The 21934-nt window shown below is 47.8% G+C and overlaps 1 protein-coding gene across 1 annotated transcript; it reads left to right on the top strand.

Annotated features, from left to right (window-relative positions):
• The first annotated feature begins 16006 nt into the window (after positions 1-16006).
• Positions 16007-17939, top strand: LOC144889316 (uncharacterized). The gene is made up of 4 exons (XM_078769442.1): positions 16007-16562; positions 16630-17119; positions 17223-17313; positions 17451-17939. Exons 1-4 carry the CDS (start codon positions 16007-16009, stop codon positions 17937-17939), a joined length of 1626 nt encoding a protein of 541 aa, XP_078625568.1.
• Positions 17940-21934: the final 3995 nt, after the last annotated feature.

The following is a 21934-nucleotide window of genomic DNA, read 5'->3' as shown; positions in this document are numbered from 1 at the left end:
TAAATTCTGTTATTCCTTTCTTCCAAATTCGACCGTTTCCGTGATTTCCTCCATTGGGTAAGCGTGGCATGATTACGAACTGCTTGGATCGGGTTTTAGTCATTGATAACGGCTCGTGTCACGGCTTCGCTACCGCTCGGCGTTTCCACCAACACCCGTGATTTGGGCGGGGCTTATTTCCTCGTTTCAAGTCAGCGCGAGTAATTAGGTAATAGTGATTAGTCCTACGACCCTACTTCGCGCTGTCCGGGAAGGACGTCATCGGTCCCGGGTCCCGTCGGCTAGTCAAAGACAAGGGGACTAATCCCCCCTTGGTAAGGGGAAAAGGCCGGCGCTGAGATCCGCATCAATATATATATATATATATATATATATATATATATATATATATATATATATATATATATATATATACTGTAATTATAAAATTGAAATCTTGCGTGTTTGTGTGTAACATTCGATCGGTCCGGGGGCGTGGCTAACCCCTTTGAGAGAGTAGTAATATCCACCATTTTATTAACTCGCATAGCTTTGAGCCCTGTTTTGTAGGCCCGTGGTGTCTTGCTCTCTCTCTCAGTTTTATTTCAAATCAAATTCGATATATCATTTCATTTTTCACAGTCGCTAACAGAGTTTTAGACTCGGTTGAAAAAAAACGGGAAGAAAATCCGATGAAAGTTTCCGTTTATAGAACGAAATGAATTCTGAAAGGCTTGTATCTTCAAGGCCATTGAGTCTCTCTCACGCCTTTATGTTCAATCTAACTCGCCATATGATTTCATTTTTATCGATGGTTTTAGACTCGGTAAAAGAAATAATTGAGAACATTCACGCACACACGGGAAATTGCAGAGATATATTTTTAAAATCGCGCCACGTTGATATACGAAAATACACCGCCTAAAATAACAGGCATACAGTATATATCTTCGTTATTTCAACCAACATTATTACCCGGAAGTAAAAAATGTTTCAGGAAATTACCAGGAGATATTTCTTCGATTTTTTTTATTATTTATATGCGCATACACTTTAAATAGGTTTATTTGAAATCTTTAATTTTCACAATGTAATTTATTTGTCATTTGATGATCGGCAAAATGATAGCACAAACACAATACTATTTGCAGGAAGAATGTCGTATCAACCCTCCGACGGCGCTACGGACGCGGACAACGAATCACACCTCACGTCTATGGACGCGAATAGCAACATCCGCACGAATCAGTCATCAATGATTTTCATTGACGTGCCTGGAGGCACAGGGAAGACGTTTCTTATTAACCTGATTCTCTCTAAAGTGGAGAGCGAGTGGAGAAGTTGCCCTGCGGTGGCCTCATCTGGCATAGCTGCTACCCTCATGCCTGGTGGAAGAACAGCGCACTCAAGGTTCCAAATCCCTCTGACACCGAGAGAAGATGGCGTATGCAACATCGATAAAAATTCCACTATCGCAGACCTCTTTCGAAGTACAAAACTCATCGTGTGGGATGAGTGTCCTATGATCAGGAGAGAGAGTTTCGAGGCTGTGGATCGCACGTTGCGTGATGTATGTGACAAAGACGAGCCTTTTGGAGGGATCTTGACAATATGCTGTGGTGATTTCCGTCAACGTGATCGGAGATAAGGGCCGAAATCACGTGTCACAGGTAAGTGATTTAGAACGCTGGAGAGGTGAGCCTTATGGCTTGCTGGCCCAAATAATCTCCCTGATGATGTCCAGCGTTCGCTTTAGTTCTATTCTCATATCTATTCAAACTGACATTGACCCAACGGGTCATGGGTCGTCTAGGGGTAGCATCATCATCATTGGCTGAGGCGTAGCATCATTGGCTGAGGGGTAGCATGATTGGCTGAGGGGTAGCATCATTGGCTGAGGGGTAGCATCATTGGCTGAGGGGTAGCATCATTGGCTGAGGGGTAGCATCATTGGCTGAGGGGTAGCATCATTGGCTGAGGGGTAGCATCATTGGCTGAGGGGTAGCATCATTGGCTGAGGGGTAGCATCATTGGCTGAGGTGTAGCATCATTGGCTGAGGGGTAACATCATTGGCTGAGGGGTAGCATCATTCGCTGAGGGGTAGCATCATTGGCTGAGGGGTAGCATCATTGGCTGAGGGGTAGCATCATTGGCTGAGGGGTAGCATCATTGGCTGAGGTGTAGCATCATTGGCTGAGGGGTGACATCATTGGATGAGGGGTGACATCATTGGATGAGGGGCGACATCATTAGCTGAGGGGCGGCATCATTGGCTGAGGGGCGACATCATTGGCTGAGGGGCGACATCATTGGCTGAGGGGTGGCATCATTGGCTGAGGGGCGACATCATTGGCTGAGGAGTGACATCATTGGCTGAGGGGCGACATCATTGGCTGAGGGGCGACATCATTGGCTGAGGGGTGGCATCATTGGCTGAGGGGCGACATCATTGGCTGAGGGGCGACATCATTGGCTGAGGTGCGACATCATTGGCTGAGGGGCGACATCATTGGCTGAGGGGCGACATCATTGGCTGAGGGGCGACATCATTGGCTGAGGAGCGACATCATTGGCTGAGGGGCGGCATCATTGGCTGAGGGGCGGCATCATTGGCTGAGGGGCGGCATCATTGGCTGAGGGGCGGCATCATTGGCTGAGGGGCGACATCATTGGCTGAGGGGCGACATCATTGGCTGAGGGGCGACATCATTGGCTGAGGGGCGACATCATTGGCTGAGGGGCGGCATCATTGGCTGAGGGGCGGCATCATTGGCTGAAGGGCGACATCATTGGCTGAGGGGCGGCATCATTGGCTGAGGTGCGGCATCATTGGCTGAAGGTGGCATCATTGGCTGAGGGGTAGCATCATTGGCTGAGGGGTAGCATCATTGGCTGAGGGGTAGCATCATTGGCTGAGGGGTAGCATCATTGGCTGAGGGGTAGCATCATTGGCTGAGGGGTAGCATCATTGGCTGAGGGGTAGCATCATTGGCTGAGGGGTAGCATCATTGGCTGAGGTGTAGCATCATTGGCTGAGGGGTGACATCATTGGATGAGGGGTGACATCATTGGATGAGGGGCGACATCATTAGCTGAGGGGTGGCATCATTGGCTGAGGGGCGACATCATTGGCTGAGGGGTGGCATCATTGGCTGAGGGGCGACATCATTGGCTGAGGGGCGACATCATTGGCTGAGGGGCGACATCATTGGCTGAGGGGCGACATCTTTGGCTGAGGGGCGACATCATTGGCTGAGGGGCGACATCATTGGCTGAGGGGCGACATCATTGGCTGAGGGGCGACATCATTGGCTGAGGGGCGACATCATTGGTTGAGGGGCGGCATCATTGGCTGAGGGGCGGCATCATTGGCTGAGGGGCGACATCATTGGCTGAGGGGCGACATCATTGGCTGAGGGGCGACATCATTGGCTGAGGGGTAGCATCATTGGCTGAGGGGTAGCATCATTGGCTGAGGGGTAGCATCATTGGCTGAGGGGTAGCATCATTGGCTGAGGGGCGACATCATTGGCTGAGGTGTAGCATCATTGGCTGAGGGGCGACATCATTGGCTGAGGTGTAGCATCATTGGCTGAGGGGCGACATCATTGGCTGAGGGGCGACATCATTGGCTGAGGTGTAGCATCATTGGCTGAGGGGCGACATCATTGGCTGAGGGGCGACATCATTGGCTGAGGTGTAGCATCATTGGCTGACGGGCGACATCTTTGGCTGAGGGGCGACATCATTGGCTGAGGGGCAACATCATTGGCTGAGGTGTAGCATCATTGGCTGAGGGGTAGCATCATTGGCTGAGGGGTAGCATCATTGGCTGAGGGGTAGCATCATTGGCTGAGGGGTAGCATCATTGGCTGAGGGGTAGCATCATTGGCTGAGGGGCGACATCATTGGCTGAGGGGTAGCATCATTGGCTGAGGGGCAACATCATTGGCTGAGGTGTAGCATCATTGGCTGAGGGGTAGCATCATTGGCTGAGGGGTAGCATCATTGGCTGAGGGGTAGCATCATTGGCTGAGGGGTAGCATTATTGGCTGAGGTGTAGCATCATTGGCTGAGGGGTAGCATCATTGGCTGAGGGGTAGCATCATTGGCTGAGGGGTAGCATCATTGGCTGAGGGGTAGCATCATTGGCTGAGGTGTAGCATCATTGGCTGAGGGGTAGCATCATTGGCTGAGGGGCGACATCATTGGCTGAGGTGTAGCATCATTGGCTGAGGGGTAGCATCATTGGCTGAGGGGTAGCATCATTGGCTGAGGGGTAGGATCATTGGCTGAGGTGTAGCATTATTGGCTGAGGGGTAGCATCATTGGCTGAGGGGTAGCATCATTGGCTGAGGGGTAGCATCATTGGCTGAGGGGTAGCATCATTGGCTGAGGGGTAGCATCATTGGCTGAGGGGTAGCATCATTGGCTGAGGTGTAGCATCATTGGCTGAGGGGTAGCATCATTGGCTGAGGGGTAGCATCATTGGCTGAGGGGTAGCATCATTGGCTGAGGGGTAGCATCATTGGCTGAGGTGTAGCATCATTGGCTGAGGGGTGGCATCATTGGCTGAGGGGTGGCATCATTGGCTGAGCGGTAGCATCATTGGCTGAGGGTAGCATCATTGGCTGAGGGGTAACATCATTGGCTGAGGGGTAGCATCATTGGCTGAGGGGTCACATCATTGGCTGAGGGGTCACATCATTGGCTGAGGGGTCACATCATTGGCTGAGGGGTCACATCATTGGCTGAGGGGTCACATCATTGGCTGAGGGGTCACATCATTGGCTGAGGGGTAGCATCATTGGCTGAGGGGTGGCATCATTGGCTGAGGTGTAGCATCATTGGCTGAGGTGTAGCATCATTGGCTGAGGGGTCACATCATTGGCTGAGGGGTAGCATCATTGGCTGAGGGGTCGCATCATTGGCTGCGGGGTGGCATCATTGGCTGAGGGGTGGCATCATTGGCTGAGGGGTGGCATCATTGGCTGAGGGGTGGCATCATTGGCTGAGGTGTAGCATCATTGGCTGAGGGGTCACATCATTGGCTGAGGGGTGGCATCATTGGGTGAGGGGTCACATCATTGGCTGCGGGGTGGCATCATTGGCTGAGGGGTCTTCTCCTCACTGCTCATTACTAAAAACTGCTCTTCTATGTGAGGCTTGATAAATAAAAGCAATTAGAACCAGTAAATTTAGTTTTATATGGCATTTTGCCTCTCTATTAGAAAGTGTGAGAAAATTATATATCTTCGCCATAGGTTGACCTTTGACCCCCACTGTAACCATGGTAACCCCTTAATTATATATAATAACATTGACCCAACGGGTCATGGGTCGTCTAGTATATAATAACATTGACCCAACGGGTCATGGGTCGTCTAGTATATATATATATATATATATATATATATATATATATATATATATATATAGATAGATAGATAGATAGATAGATAGATATATATATATATATATATATATATATATATATATATATATATATATATATATATAGATATATATATATATATATTGTTACGGAACCCAACGTCGGCCTCGGATCCCTTCTCGAGGGGGGATTAGTCCCCTCGTTTGTGACTGACTGATGTGGTCCCTGAAGCTGCACAAGCTCCCTCCAGAGGCAGGTGAGCAGCTTCATTCGCGACCGCGGATAAGATGTTAATTTGCCGAGCGGATGGCAGCCGCGGCACAAACCGTTAACAAAGACTAACCCCGATCCTGAACGTTGGCCAAAATCACGCCACAGGTATTCAACGGGGAAAAGACAAAGACGACGGATGTGAAGAAGAAGAAGACGAAGGCAAAAGGTTGGAAATACGACTATTATTTATTTTTTACTATTTACACAATGAAAGAAACCAAGGAAGAAGGAAGGATAATAAAATAATGTAGAAAGGGGGACGGACCAGAAGGACACAGTGCAATTTCTAGCTTATACAGACTTACTTATAACCCAGGACAGAACACACAAAACAAACTCACGTACACAAAAGGATGGAAGGACAGGAATCCTTTGGAGGGATGAGCAGGTGGAATCACAGGGCACAGCGAGCAGGTCCACTCCAGGCGGGAAGCGAGGAGCCGGCAGCTCCTTGTATTCGGCTTTACACCGCACACCGGCAGGGTCACTCGCTGCCCCGTCAGGGCTTCACGCGGCTGGTTGAAACGGGGCTGGTTGAAGCGGCTCTCTGCAGAAATCAGCTGGGTCACGCATCTGCCGTATCTCTGACGCAACTCTTCCTAAGGCTTCCGCGCGCGCTTATATCTCCCTCGGGCGATCAAGCCGTCGGCCTCCAGGACACGCCCATCGGTGAGGTCGCCTCGGCCCTGATTGGTCGCGAGGGCTCACCGATCCCGCCCTTAGAGGAGGCGTTGGCAAGGCCACGCCTTGTTCCCGGCGCTGGGCCGACTCCTCCCACCTTCGGCTCCGAGATGACCTCGTGGCTAATGGAGTCTTGCAGCGAAAACAACAACCCACAGCTGCAGCAGAATTCAGCGAACCGCTCAATGCAGTTGGCAATTGAGGAAAGGGGAATCCAATGGAGGTTCTGGGGAAATTGAAAGGGGATACTACCTTGTCTGGATTCGGTGCAATGGAGTGTCAATTAATGGAAGACACAGCCTTAATCTAATACACACAATAAGGAGATAACTACTGAACAGGGAGATCTATGATTTGGCTACATGATTGTATATGACCTAACTAAGGGATGCCCTTTGACCTTTATACACAACAACTGGAGGAAGGAGGGTGATATTTTAAAACACAAAAAAACACCATTCTCAAGTTCATAACACTGCACCCTCCTCCTCTTAGGCACGTCCCGGGCCTATTACTTTTACTTTTAGTGTGGCACGTAGGTGTAGTTCCCTCTACATTTAACCTGACCCTGAGTGTGACAGTTTTAAAACATAAATAAATTTGTCCCGCTGCTCCATTGCACCCTACCTAACAGACTCACGCCCACAGCTAACCGAATTGCGGAATTGTCTTCAAACTACAACATGAACGATGGGGGAGCATTATTTACAGTTGACGCTATTTTATTTACAAAACGCAACCCAGGACCTGTGATTGTTCTTTTGGGGGGGAGACAGTCTGCCCTGCATCGACGCACCAGAAAGCACCAAAACACCATCAAGCACCACAAAGCACCCTTTGGTGCACAGTCACAACAGTTCATGAATAAAAATAAACCAACAAACCCTTGGTGGTGTCTTGCTCTTCGGCTCCCTCTGCTGGCTATTGTTCTCTTCCTGCTGTCTTTCTTCTTTGCTGGCGGCCTATTTGCAATAATAAAAGTGCACAACCGTGTCCATTTTTATTTATTTATGGCCCACAGGGCCGACTATTGTGGTTCACCTGTGTGGCATCGGTGCCCTGTGACCAAGGTCCGCCAGCAAGATCTCGGGCCTTCATGGCTGGTTCCAGCAGAGGGGCCATGCCCCAACCCATGGGGTCCACAAGTGGTGCTCAACCACAGACATGTGGTCCATACGTGGTGCATCGATGCAGACAGCTGTGGTTGCGAGAGCTCTGGCACACAATGGCGGACTCCCACACGCTCCCCTCGGCGCCCAGTGGCGCACAGTCCTCGGGTGGGAGACAAGGGGGGGGAAGTAGACAGGTGAGCGAGGGGTAAGGTCACAAGGGTACACATCAATAAAGGCAATGCAAGACGAGGTGCGTACGGAGAGTGAAGTGAGAAAGCTCGTCCCTACCATACGTCACCCCCCCCCCCCCCCCCCCCGTCACCTACTCTACCCTTGCCCTTACCCCATATTTACAACAATCTACACATTTACAAATTCGTCACTAATGTCTCGTCTTCCCCATATTTCCCCTATACCAAATTCGTCTTCACTCCCACTAATCCAAAATTTGCCATCACCCAATTCATCATCAATCCTCATAAGGAGGAAGAGATGGAACATCAGCACAATGTCACACCCACATCATGATGCATCTCACATTCCAAACATTTGCACAATAAAATAATAAAAACCAAGAAACCACGGCATGGTGTGGAGCTTTGTCACCTCAGGTGAGTGGATGTAGATGGTGCGAGGAGATTCTTAATCCTAACTACTTCCTAAATGACTAACACACTTTACACTACCCAGGGTCTTCCCTGCCAATCCATTGGCCAACTTACACTATGGGTTCTAAAAACCAATTCCCATTGACCAAACTGTGGTGCTTCTCAATTTGGGGTCTCACTCCCCCGATTCATCTCCCGGTGCCCTTGCACAATTTCCGGGCTGAGTCGTGTAGCTCTCCCAGCAGGTCTACCCACCTGCACACCTCCACCACTGTAGTTGCCACCCGAGCTTACCTAGCTCCTCACCCGAACCTATCTATCTGGGGAAGGCCCTCTGGCGCTCTCCCCACTCGGTGCCCTCTCTGGCACTGGGCTACCCGGGTCCGTCCTCCGGATCCTCGGGCCCCATCCACAACTCTACCGGCTCCCAGAGCCCACCTGCGGCCTCACCTGGCCGACATCCTCACAGTGGTGGAGTGCTCAACCAACTACACATACTAACAGGCCACACGCCCAGCCATTTACACGACACTAATGCACCCATTCAACCATCATTCTTCCACCACGCACCACAGATGCTAATATCCAACCACAATTTACATGTACCCTCTACCTAACACTTACACTACCCTCCCCTGGTATTCGTGATGGGGGTCCATCCTCCTTTCCCCCCATCCACACCTTCGCACCATCCACTCCACTCCACAGTTTCCACCATACTCACTCCACGACCATCCATTCCATACTCCATATATTCCACACTCCATGTATTCCACACAACCATTCTCCATTCACCTGCAGTTGCACACCTGTGCAATCTCACCTGGTGCCACCTGCACCCTCCTTCCTCCCTGGACCATTTGGTCAACACCACACACATCACCATCACTCACTCATACACTGCTCCATACACCTGTTCAGTTGCACACCTGTGCAATCTCACTTGTTCCTCACTCACTGCTCATACACCTCCACGCTCAATACAATTCACAATCACCTTCTCACAATACACTTCTGAATACCTTCTTTTTTTTTTTACACACACACACGGCATCATCTGACCTACCTGTTGCCCTGCTAAAACTCGCGCTTCCGCGTCGCCCCTTACATTATTGCGCTCCCTCGTCATTATAATCCAAACTAATCTACCTGCGTCCCCACTACAGGTATCATTGTCACTACCTAACCTTACCGTTACCTATGGTCATCTCTTAGTCCCTACACACTATATCCTAACCCTCCCGGGCTAGTTTTCACTGCCATAAACCCCATAACTAGTGCTCCTCTGCCCCCGCTGTGAGGGATGGCAGAGTTGCCATCCCACCACATCGGGCATCTCTCACTATAAATTTTGCTCACCAAATTCCAGCCAATTAAAAATTTGCCAATCACTACCAATCATTTGCCAATCATCAATCTGCCAATCCTTTGCCAATCATCAAATTTTGCTTTTCAATTTCGGGTCCAAAACACTATCATCATCACACGTCTACTCACTTGAGCCTCTCGGTGCGCCAATTCATTTCCAAAGCTCGGCTTCGCAAAGCCGAGCAATGAATGCGGGTTGTTTGGTGCCGGCGGTTGGATTCGTCCGGCATTTGGTGCAGGGAAGGGGGCTTACCCGGGCCGAGATCCCACGCACCATCTCGGCACGGAGCCGGCCAATGGCCCGATCTCGCCCTGCCGGAACGCCGCAACAAAAAGGGGTCGCCATGACGACCCTTCCTACCGGGCCGCCCGCTCCGCCTAGCGGAGCACGGACGCGGCCGTTCAGAGCGAGGCCCGGCGGGGATCGCGTACGGCGGTTCTTTCCAAACCGCCGCGGTTATGATCCCCGCTGGTCCCCGCGGCACACGAAGCTGCCCGGCACGCACCGAGGGCCCGCTTCGGCTATAAGTCGGTCTAACCGCTAACCCGGTTAACGTCGATGCTCCACTTGCATGCTTACACCCCGCAGCCCGTTCCTTGCTCATACATCCAGCCGTTCCCATGCTCCTCGTCATTGCACCTTCTCTTACACACCCAGGTACACTCATTCCGCTCACAGACTTGGTCACACACCTGACCACCGCACACCTTTGCACACACTCGTCGTTCGCACACCTCACCAACAAACCTCTTCGCGCCTCCTCCTCGGTCACATCCTCTGTGACAACCACAGGTGTGCTCTCCTCCGCACACCCAATCACGTGCCTCACTACTAACTCCAGTGTGCATTCCCATACGCGCTCTACTATCCCAGGTGTGCATCCTTCCATCCCAGGTGTACATCCTCGCTCACCTGCCACAACCAACTCACGCTCCGTGTCACTCTCGCTACTTTCACCACCACACTCGGTCGCGCATTCACCCTTACTCTCGACAGCGCACTCTGTACTCATGCACCCGTCCATTACACACCTTTCCCGCGCATCCTCCCACGCACACTCTCCCGTTACACCCTCCGTAACACTCACCACAGGTGTGCACTCTCTCGTTACATCCTCTGTAACACTCCCCACTACGCGCTTCCATGTGCCCCCCCGCACATGCGCTACGACCAACTCACTCTCGACAGCACACTCACTCCTCGGCGCGCCCTTTTTCCTCACACACCCCATAGTCGGACATTCTCGCACACCTCCTCCTTCACACTCTGCACCTGTCGCACACTTTACCAGCGGCCTCTCACGAACACCCGGGTCCAAACCAACCCCCAAGCCGACTGAATCTCCCCTCACACCATATACATTTCCGCGTATATCGCCACTCACCTTGGCACCTCGTCTCAGCACCTCCTTCGCCACCTGCAAACTCTTTATTTGGTTAGCGAGCACACCATCACGATTTGAGCACCGACCTTGTACATATTCCATCACCTCTTCCTTTATCTCCCTCTTAGTTTCCCTCCGTCTCTTCTTAATTTCACTCACCCCCTCTTCTACATCCTCTAACTTTTGCTTCACCTCTTTTATTTCCCGGTGCGTCTCCTCAATTTCGTCCTCTAAGGCCATCTTGACCATTTCTATGTGCGTCCTCACCTCCCGGTCCTTTGTCTCCATTGCCTCCGTCACCTCGTCCAACCTCGTTGTCAGTCCCTCATGTACCATCTGACATTCCCTCTTCGTCGCTATTAAGTCATTTTTGATTTCTTTTTTGTGTCGCCTTTAACCCTCCTAGTACCGCAGTGTTCTTTTCTACCTGCTCCACTAGTTCCTTTTGTCCCACCGTCAGCTGTTCCACCTCCTGCGTCAGATCTTCTATGCCCCCTTGTAACTTTGCCGTACTATTTCTCACCTCTTTCTCCATACGCTTCTCACCTCGCTTTACCTCCACGCGTACCCCCGAGACCTCCTCGCTTACACCTCGTCTTATTTCCTCCCCCATCTCCTCCATTTCTTTAGTAGATGCCACCCTCATCTGTCCCAATTCATTCCTCTGAGCATCCAATTTAGTGTCTAACCCGATTTTCACCTCCTCTATCTGCTCTCCCATTTGTTTAATTTCCCGGGCGGATTGCTCCCCTATTGCCCGCAATTTGTTTTCCATCCTATTTTTTAGCCCCGTTAACCCATTTTTTACCTCTTTTATCCCGTTGTCTAACCCCTCAAATTTATTGTCTAAACGTTCACTGGTACCCGTCGCTTCGTCCCTCATTGTCCCCATTTGGCCCTCCAATCGCTCACCCATTTTTTCCATAAGGGCTCCCATTTGTAGCAAAAAAAGGTTCGAATCCACCAGTTCTGCGGGCGCGGCTGCCGCAACCTCGTGTGAGGCGCCATTTTGCGCCTCTCCAGCCACATGCGCGAGGGCGCCATTTTGTGCTCCTGATACCTCCTCAACCACCTCCTCATTTTCCTCCTCCTCCATTTCTTCCCTCTGGTCCTGGGTTACCCCTAACCCTTCTATCTCTCCCACCGGCATCCCGTCGCCTTGACCATCCATGGCACGACTTTCAAATTTAGGATGTTCAATAAAAGTAAATTTCGGCCCACTCGAAATTTGAGCGCGCTATTCGCGCTTCAGGTCCGAATCTCGCTCCCGACACCAAATGTTACGGACCCCAACGTCGGCCTCGGATCCCTTCTCGAGGGGGGATTAGTCCCCTCATTTGTGACTGACCGACGTGGTCCCTGAAGCTGCACAAGCTCCCTCCAGAGGCAGGTGAGCAGCTTCGTTCGCGACCGCGGATAAGATGTTAATTTGCCGAGCGGATGGCAGCCGCGGCACGAACCGTTAACAAAGACTAACCCGATCCTGAACGTTGGCCAAAATCGCGCCACAGGTATTCAATGGGGAAAAGACAAAGACGACGGATGTGAAGAAGAAGAAGACGAAGGCAAAAGGTTGGAAATACGACTATTATTTATTATTACTATTTACACAATGAAAGAAACCAAGGAAGAAGGAAGGATAATAAAATAATGTAGAAAGGGGGATGGACCAGAAGGACACAGTGCAATTTCTAGCTTATACAGACTTACTTATAACCCAGGACAGAACACACAAAACAAACTCACGTACACAAAAGGATGGAAGGACAGGAATCGTTTGGAGGGATGAGCAGGTGGAATCACAGGGCACAGCGAGCAGGTCCACTCCGGGCGGGAAGCGAGGAGCCGGCAGCTCCTTGTATTCGGCTTTACACCGCACACCGGCAGGGTCACTCGCTGCCCCGTCAGGGCTTCACGCGGCTGGTTGAAACGGGGCTGGTTGAAGCGGCTCTCTGCAGAAATCAGCTGGGTCACGCATCTGCCGTATCTCTGATGCAACTCTTCCTAAGGTTTCCGCGCGCGCTTATATCTCCCTCGGGCGATCAAGCCGCCGGCCTCCAGGACACGCCCATCGGTGAGGTCGCCTCGGCCCTGATTGGTCGCGAGGGCTCACCGATCCCGCCCTTAGAGGAGGCGTTGGCAAGGCCACGCCTTGTTCCCGGCGCTGGGCTGACTCCTCCCACCTTCGGCTCCGAGATGACCTCGTGGCTAATGGAGTCTTGCAGCGAAAACAACAACCCACAGCTGCAGCAGAATTCAGCGAACCGCTCAATGCAGTTGGCAATTGAAGAAAGGGGAATCCAATGGAGGTTCTGGGGAAATTGAAAGGGGATACTACCTTGTCTGGATTCGGTGCAATGGAGTGTCAATTAATGGAAGACACAGCCTTAATCTAATACACACAATAAGGAGATAACTATTGAACAGGGAGATCTATGATTTGGCTACGTGATTGTATATGACCTAACTAAGGGACGCCCTTTGACCTTTATACACAACAACTGGAGGAAGGAGGGTGATATTTTACAACACAAAAAAACACCATTCTCAAATTCATAACAATATATATATATATATATATGTGGGGGACTGTTATGTCCCTCCCCCCTTGCTCTGTTATGTATCTTTACCAATATCCAAGCATAACCAATTATATGTTTCATTTTAACTGATTGCTGTATGCTTTAAATGCTCATATTCCTTTTCTGTTCATTGAGGATGTGTTATACCCTAATAAGGAGTCCTGCTGCTTGTGAGCTTTTGCATTGTGTCGGCATAATCCATTGTTCCCCTTTCCTGGCCTTGGTTGCAGTGGCTGTCCTTCAGCCTCCCATGAGACCTTGCCAGATATCCTGTAGGATGACGCATTTGCAGTGTCCACTCCCTTTTTACTTTCCCAAACCCAAGTCTCTATGCAGAAAGTTGTAAACATGTTGCCACATCTTGCTGACCATTTCCTTATCTGTGCTTTCTCATGAGTAGCCTTGAATGGATTTCCTTTAACTAACTGAATAACAGGATGGGAACCAGTGAGCCCATTCTTTCTTTGTATCCTTGTGAGCTAAAGCCACACCCAAGTATTCCCTATATATACCAAGTTTAAATCGAATTATTTCAGAGCCTTTGTTGGAGAGTTGATCATTCTGTAGCCATCTGCTCGACTTCTGCTCTCCGCAGTCTGTGTTTTGCGAGTCCAATAAAATATACCAGTTGCTCCATCTCAGTCTCAAGTCCTTTGAGTCAATATCATATATATATACACACACTACTCACAATAAGTTTGGGATATTGGCAGGTTCTTCGGTGTGGTTGATTTTGTGTATTAATTATGTTGAAAAAAGTTGTTGGTCCTAATTCTATGGTTATTAATGAGTGTGAAAAAACACAGCATTCTTGATTTCAATACCCAAACCCTAACCCCTCTAAAAAAAATAAACTCACTCCCCTCGGGGACCAAATTTGCCATTTCTCAACGGATCTTCACCAAATTTGGCACGGGGGTCCCTATGCACTACAGAATCACTGATGAACCAAAAAACCCGACCACTCCACACCCCCCGGGGACCAAACTTGACATTTCTGCACTGCCTCCAAATCACAGCTATTTCATCCTAGGATACTCTCTCATGGGATGTTTCAGTAGGTGATTGTTCACAGCCATTTGCAATAATGTTTACAAATACTGGTATTTTCCGTACAAAAGGTAAGATATAGTTATATTGATTTTGGTGTATGTTTTTCAGTCAATACGCATATTGTTTTTCACTCAGTGGTGTCATATACTACTCAACACTAACGTATGTTTTTCAGTCCATACGGATATTGTTCTTCACTCAGTGGTGTCGTATACTACTCAACACTAACGTTTCAATACATTTGTGTTTTTCTCCTTTCTTACAGACAATCACTTCGCAGTAACTTCGTAAATGGGACCTAAGAGGCAACGTTCTGCAAGTGCAGATGCACATGCAATACAAGTACAACAAAAGAGACAAAGAGAGTCCTCAACATAGAGAGAAGCTCGACTTGCAGCCCAGCGAGCCAGACAGGCACAACTGAGATCAGCTCAAACTCCTGCTCAAACACAAGCGTGAATTGCTGCACAGCAGACCAGGCAGACAGCACTCAGGGCTGCAGAAACTCCGGCCCAGACAACTTCTAGAAAAGCGGCCGATTTAGCCAGACATTCAGCAGCCAGGGCAGCAGAAACTCCGGTCCAGACAAGAGCACGACTTGATGCACACCGCACCAGACAGACAGCAGTGAGAGCAAGCAAGTGGCAGAACAAGAGGCTTGCTGCCTTTCAATATGACTCTTCCATAAACTATGAAGGTGATTCTATTGTTCACATAGGTGGAATGTATGTCATCTGTAAACACTGTAGAGCAAAGAAGTGGAAGGCTGAATCACCTGGAATGTGTTGTGCTGGAGACAAAATGCTTCTCCCACCCCTCACAGAACTACCTGAACCACTAAAGTCACTTTTAGCTGGCAGAAACAGAGACTCCCACCATTTCTTGGCAAACATACGAAAGTTCAACTCCTGCTTTCAAATGACCTCACTTGGTACTACAAGCATTGTGCAGCAACAAGGATGGATGCCAACTTTTAAGGTTCAGGGACAGGTTTACCATTTGGCTCGTTCGCTTTTGCCCTTACCTAATGAAAACCCAAAGTTTCTTCAAATTTAATTCCTGTGATGCGCAGCAGCAGGTACAGCAGCGCTGCAGAAATATTACAACTGTCAGAGAGGAAATTGTGCTGGCCCTTCAGCAGATGCTCCATGCTCATAATAATTATGTTAAGAGTTTTCGCACTACTTTGCATAATCTAACACAGCCAAACTGGAAAGTAATCATCCATGCTGACAGAACTCTAACAGGACAGCATCCACGGTGCTTTAATGCTCCTACTGTTTCGGATGTGGCTGTCCTCATATCTGGACAAGATTTCAATCGGCGAGACATCATTCTCCAACAGCAAGATGACAAACTGATTCGTATTTCTGAAACTAATAAGGCCTATGATGCCTTGCAGTATCCTCTCATATTCTGGAAAGGTGAGGATGGATATCACTTTGAACACCAAAGACGTGATGGAAAAAAGTGTCTGCCAATGACTTCTATTAATACCGAATTATGGTCAGACAAATGGACAGTCATATTTTGCGATATGGTCAGCTCTTCCACCAATTCATTGTTGACATGTATGCCAAGATTGAGTCTGAGCGATTGTGCTACATCAGACACAACCAGAAGAGATTAAGAGTGGAAAGCTATGTTCACCTTAGAGATGCTATTGCAAATGATGGTCATGCTGCCAATGTTGGACAGTTGGTTATACTGCCCTCTTCCTTCACAGGGGGTCCTCGCTACATGCATGAGTACACACAGGATGCCATGACTTATGTTCGCTACAATGGTAGACCTGATCTGTTTATCACTTTTACCTGCAATCCTACATGGCCCGAGATCACAGCAGAACTTATGCTTGGTCAGACAGCCCAGGACAGGCATGATCTTCTTGCCAGAGTGTTTCGCCAGAAGGTTATTTCACTTATGAATCTCATCACAAAATGTGCTGTTTTTGGAGATTGCAGATGTTACATGTACTCCATTGAATGGCAAAAGCGTGGATTGCCACACATCCACATTTTGGTCTGGCTTAAGGATAAGATTCGTCCAGCTCAGGTCGATGATATCATCAGTACAGAGATTCCAAATCCTACCGATGACAAAGTATTGCATGAAGTAGTGGTGAAGCACATGCTCCATGTTCGTACAGGAGCTGGTCATGCTCCATGCGTACACATGCTCCATGTTCGTTCGTACACTCCTGTACAACATCTGTGGTCACATCAACACTCATTCTCCTTGCATGAAAGCAGGAAAATGCACTAAACGATACCCCAGACCTCTTCTTACAGAAACTCAGACAGATCAGGATGGATATCCTTTGTACAGAAGAAGAAAGCCAGGTGATGGGGGCTTCACCACTACTCTCAGAGTGAAACAACAAGAAATTGTCATTGACAACCAGTGGGTGGTGCCCTTCAACCCTCTCCTTTCACGCATCTTCAAATCACACATCAATGTTGAAGCATGCTACTCAGTCAAGTCTATCAAGTATGTCTTGACGTACGTCAACAAAGGTACTGATCAGGCAGTCTTTGGTCTGCAGAGAGAGGAAACCAAAAATGATGAGGTATCAGCATATCAGATGGGTCGTTACATCAGCAGTAATGAGGCTGTGTGGCGTATTCTCAACTTTCCCATTCATGAACGCCACCCCAGTGTTATGCATCTTGAGATCCATTTGTAAAATGGGAAAAGAGTTTACTTCACAGAAGAAACCGCGCTGCAGCGAGCCCAGCAGCCACCTCGGACCAAACTAACTGCATTCTTTGATTTGTGCAAACAGGATTCCTTTGCTAGAAGTCTTCTCTACTGTGAAGTTCCCAGATATTACACCTGGCAAGAAGGGAAAAAGGCATTTCAGCCAAGAAAGCAAGGTGCAGCAATCCCTGGACACCCTCACATCAGATCCAGTCAAGTGTTAGGTCGTGTCTACACTGTTCATCCCAGCAACTCTGAGTGCTTTTATCTCAGACTCCTCCTGCACAACATTCATGGTCCAACCTCATTCCAGGATCTCAAGACAGTTGCTGGATATGTCTGTGCAACATACCATGAAGCTTGCCTGAGAAGAGGTCTCTTGGAAGATGATGCACACTGGAACAGTACCGTGGAAGAGGCTGCAGTCTCGCATTCTCCAAGCCAGATGAGGAGCCTCTTTGCTATCATTATCTGTGCCTGTTCACCATCCAATCCTGAGCAACTTTGGCATAATCACCAGGACAGCATGACAGAAGACATACTGTATCAAGCACAACGAGAGTCAAAAAACCCAAACCTGCAGTTTACCTCTGCCATGTACAACCAAGCACTGGTACTCATTGAAAATACTGTACAGTCCATGGCTGGCAAGGATCTTCAACAGTGTGGACTGCCTGCCCCTGTACGAACTGAACCTGCAACTCTCAGTCGAGAGATGCTTCAGGCAACCACCTATGACATTCAACAGCTGCAACAGCATGTCCACCGAAATGAACCACTCTTGGTTCCAGATCAAAAATAAGCTTATACAAGGATCAAACAATTGTTGACATCTGACTCGGGTGGAATTGTTTTCCTTGATGCACCTGGTGGAACAGGCAAAACGTTTTTGATCAACTTAATTTTGTCACAAGTTCGTTCACTACAGCAGATTTCTATGGCAGTGGCCTCATCTGGAATTGCTGCAACTTGCTTACAGGTGGCAGGACTGCTCATTCTGCTTTTAAGCTGCCACTAAACCTGGCCCACAATGAGAGTCCTGCGTGCAATATTGGCAAAGGATCTGGACAGACACAGGTTCTAAATACAGGCCAAGCTGATAGTATGGGATGAGTGCACAATGTCTCACAGACTTGCATTTGAGGCTCTCGATCGCACCTTACAGGATCTCAGAGGTAACACTAAAATCATGGGTGGAGTCACACTTTTGCTCTCTGGAGATTTCAGGCAAACTCTACCAGTCATTCCAAAGGGTACACCTGCTGATGAGTTGAGAGCATGCCTCAAAGAATCCTATATTTGGAGACGAGTGGAAAAACTCCATCTTTCTACCAACATGAGAGTTGCACTTAATAGAGATGTCTCAGCAGGCCAGTTTCCAAAGGTTTTGCTTCAACTGGGCAATGGTCGGCTACCAGTAGACACTGAGACTGGAGATGTCACAATACCCCCAAATTGTGGAACAATCATCACCACATCTGAAGAAATGCTAAAGGTTTATCCAAGCCTCTCACAGAATTATAAAAACCATGAGTGGCTTTGTGAACGTGCCATCCTTGCTCCCAAAAATGACATTGTGCAGGATATTAATGCCACCATCATTCAACAGCTACCAGACCAATCCACATGGTACAAGTCAGTTGACACTGTAGTTGATCTTGACGATGCTGTCAACTATCCAACAGAGTTTCTAAACTCTCTTCAGCTCACTGGCGTTCCACCTCACAATCTGCAACTGAAAGTGGGAGCACCCATTATGTTGCTACGAAATGTGGATGCACCAAAACTCTGTAACGGTACAAGGCTCGCTGTCAAAACTCTTATGCCCCATGTGATCAAAGCCACCATTATGACTGGTTGTGCCAAGGGAGAGGATGTTTTTATTCCACGGATTCCCATCATCCCAACAGATATGCCATTTCAGTTCAAGCGCCTTCAGTTTCCAGTGAGACTATCATTTGCTATGACCATCAACAAGTCTCAGGGACAGTCTCTCAAGGTTGCTGGAGTTGAACTGAGTTGTCCATGTTTCTCTCATGGTCAACTCTACGTTGCATGCTCACGTGTTGGGGCAAGCACACATCTTTTCATCAGAGCACCAAACGGCAGAACAAGAAATGTTGTCTACCCCAGAGCTCTTGCTGACTAAAACACATGCCTGTTAATATTTTACCGAGGCAGCGCTGGTGGCCCAGTGGATCATGTGCTTGCTTGCCATGCAGACGATCCGCGTTCCAATCCCAGCAGTGGAAAAAATTTGTGAAGCCACCAAATGTGGCCCATTCTGAGATATAGTCCCTAAATGGATTGAACTTGGACCTAAATCACCAACTCAATCACTCTTTTTTTACTTAAATGACTTAACTTATAGCAAGTTCTTATGTTATGTACATATAATTACATACAACATGAACTACATAACAACTTGCTATACGTCAAGTCATTTACTTTCTACATATTTGGAACCCGGGCAACGCCGGGTACCTTTGCTAGTACATATATATATATATATATATATATATATATAGAAAGTCGTTACAGCACATGCTCCAGTGATCTTACGATGACTTGAGTATTCCTCGGAGCTCACCTTATAGTAGAATAAGAAAAGAAGAGTCTGAAAAGGTAAAACTACAGATTACACATGGCACCTTTGCTTTCTTTTGGGACTAAGCCAAATGATTTGTGAACACCATATGGACAGATTTTTGGTTAGTACCAAGAAAGAAAGAAAAACAGGAATACCTCAACACTGGTTATCAAGTCTAATTATTCATTCAAAATAACACTTCACACTCTTCCTCCAACCACTAATTACAGATCTTCCTGCTGCAGCAGAAAAGTCTGAAGTCATTATTCAGCTGGGGAGAAGAGATCATCAGGTAACCTTAATTGATAACCACAGAAAGGAGTTTAATTCAGACAGGGGGTGTATGTGGTCAGTTTCATAAACGAGAAAAGAGACACGAACTGCTTGGTCCTGGGCAGGCTGCCTTATGATGATAAGAATGAGTAAGTATCCCGAACAAAAGCGTTTGTTGTTTTGTTTTTACAAGTAATGCCTGAGTGGTCATGGACAAATTACATGAAGTGTGTATTCAGGTTGTCGTCTGAGAACTAATTTGCTTGCAATGGGAAGCTCATAAAAAACTTGCGACTTAGATGAATAAGTAACATCAGTCAGTGTTGAGGCTTGTGCATTTGATACAATAACTGCACTAGGTAGGTGAAAGGCAGAAGATCCAGCACAAAAAAACAACAACAACAAATCAATAGGAATTTGATTGATTAGATAAGGAACACTGGAAATGTTAGTGACGTCACTGATGTGAAGGAGACATAAACGTGAGTGATGTGAATGAGACAACATGGCCAACTATATATCACCCTAAAGAACGAGGAAGTTTGACAACCTTTAGTGAGATGAACCAGCAATATCAATCACAAAGGAAAATACATTTTATGGCTTTAACCCTTGGTATAGGCAGACCACAACAACCTGTGTGTTTTACAATGATGATAATAATATATGACATTATCATTGAGTAGTCATATTAGCTCCTATTAATGTTTGGTGGGAAGGGGTATACATGCAAGAAAGTAGATTCCCTAATAACCAGACTCTGTGAGCATCTGGGAGAGTGATGGCTCGATTCCGACTCTATAGACAATAGCCAAATCATACAAAATGCTTTAACTTTTCGATGCAGGTGTCAAAAATCCTACATAAACGCAGCCATTGGGCCTCGGAGGCCCAACGGATGTATTCGTGTAATGTTATTTATATATATATTTTTTTTTTTTCCTTTCATATCCTTTTTCAATCCAAGTCGATGCTCATGGATGTGTATTTGCTCAGAAAATGTGAATCATTGACCCTATTAGTTGGAAGAATCCCATACAAGTAATGAATCTTTTTTTTTTTTTTTTTTTGTTCTTGGTTTTCAACTTTTTTTCTCGAAAAAGTTGAGGCTCATGGAGGAGTATTTGCTCAAAAAATATGATTCACTGATCCTTTTATTTAGAATGTATATGTCCACAACTGTCAAAAAATCCTACACCTATGCAGCTATTGGGCCTTGGAGGCCCCACGAATGTATTCGTGTAAAGTTTTTAAATTTTCATATTTTGGTCACTGAATTTTTTTATTTTTTTTTGTATAAAGAGTCGAGGCTCGTGAAAGAGCTAACATTTATCAAACAAACAAATCAAACAAACAAGCAAACAAAGTATATAAAAAGGGGAGCGGTCGACAAGATGGGGAGAGAAGGGGAGGAAGCACACAAACACAACATTTGAGAGCAGGGACATCAGGAGATGTGCGGGAGGGAGAGGGCCTGGGGGGAGGCAGGATAGGTATAAAACGCAAGGACATCAAGGACTTCCAGGAAAGAAGTCGGCACCTCAAAAAAGTGGATTTGGGGTGAAATTAGTGGGGGTAGAAAAGATCAAGGTTTTGGATTGGGGAAGATAAGAGATGGTGGTGAACAGCCGTTTTAAAGACCTGGAGGGAGGAGTGGGATTGAAGAGAGTGAGAGAGTTTGTTCCAGAGGCGGGAGAAAAGAGGAATGAAGGAGTGAAGGTGAGCAGAGAGTCTTGATTTTGACAGTTTAACCATAAGTGGGTTGCAGGCAGATCTTGTGCGACCTGTAGGAATATTTGGGGGACAGAGCCCAGAGAGAGCTGGGGGAGCAAGGCCGGAGAGGAGTCGGTAGAAGACGGAAAGACCACCAACCTGCCTGCGGTGAGTAAGTGAAAGGCCCTCGGAGATAGCGTCATCGCGGGAGATTCCAATGA

This window comes from Myxine glutinosa, unplaced genomic scaffold (genome assembly GCF_964187855.1).
Source record: "Myxine glutinosa unplaced genomic scaffold, kmMyxGlut1.1 SCAFFOLD_2544, whole genome shotgun sequence".
Classification (NCBI taxonomy): Eukaryota; Metazoa; Chordata; class Myxini; order Myxiniformes; family Myxinidae; genus Myxine; species Myxine glutinosa.
Note: the sequence above shows the minus strand (reverse complement) of the source record. Positions and strands in the feature narration are given on the sequence as shown.

What these genes read in the sequence shown, in the direction of transcription:
- LOC144889316 (XM_078769442.1), top strand. Translation starts at nt 16,007, where the DNA reads ATGTATGCCAAGATTGAGTCTGAGCGATTGTGCTACATCAGACACAAC. An exon ending in ATTGCATGAAGTAGTGGTGA is followed by an intron (nt 16,563 to 16,629) that starts AGCACATGCTCC and finishes CCATGTTCGTTC; the next exon opens with GTACACTCCTGTACAACATC. An exon ending in ATGCATCTTGAGATCCATTT is followed by an intron (nt 17,120 to 17,222) that starts GTAAAATGGGAA and finishes TTGTGCAAACAG; the next exon opens with GATTCCTTTGCTAGAAGTCT.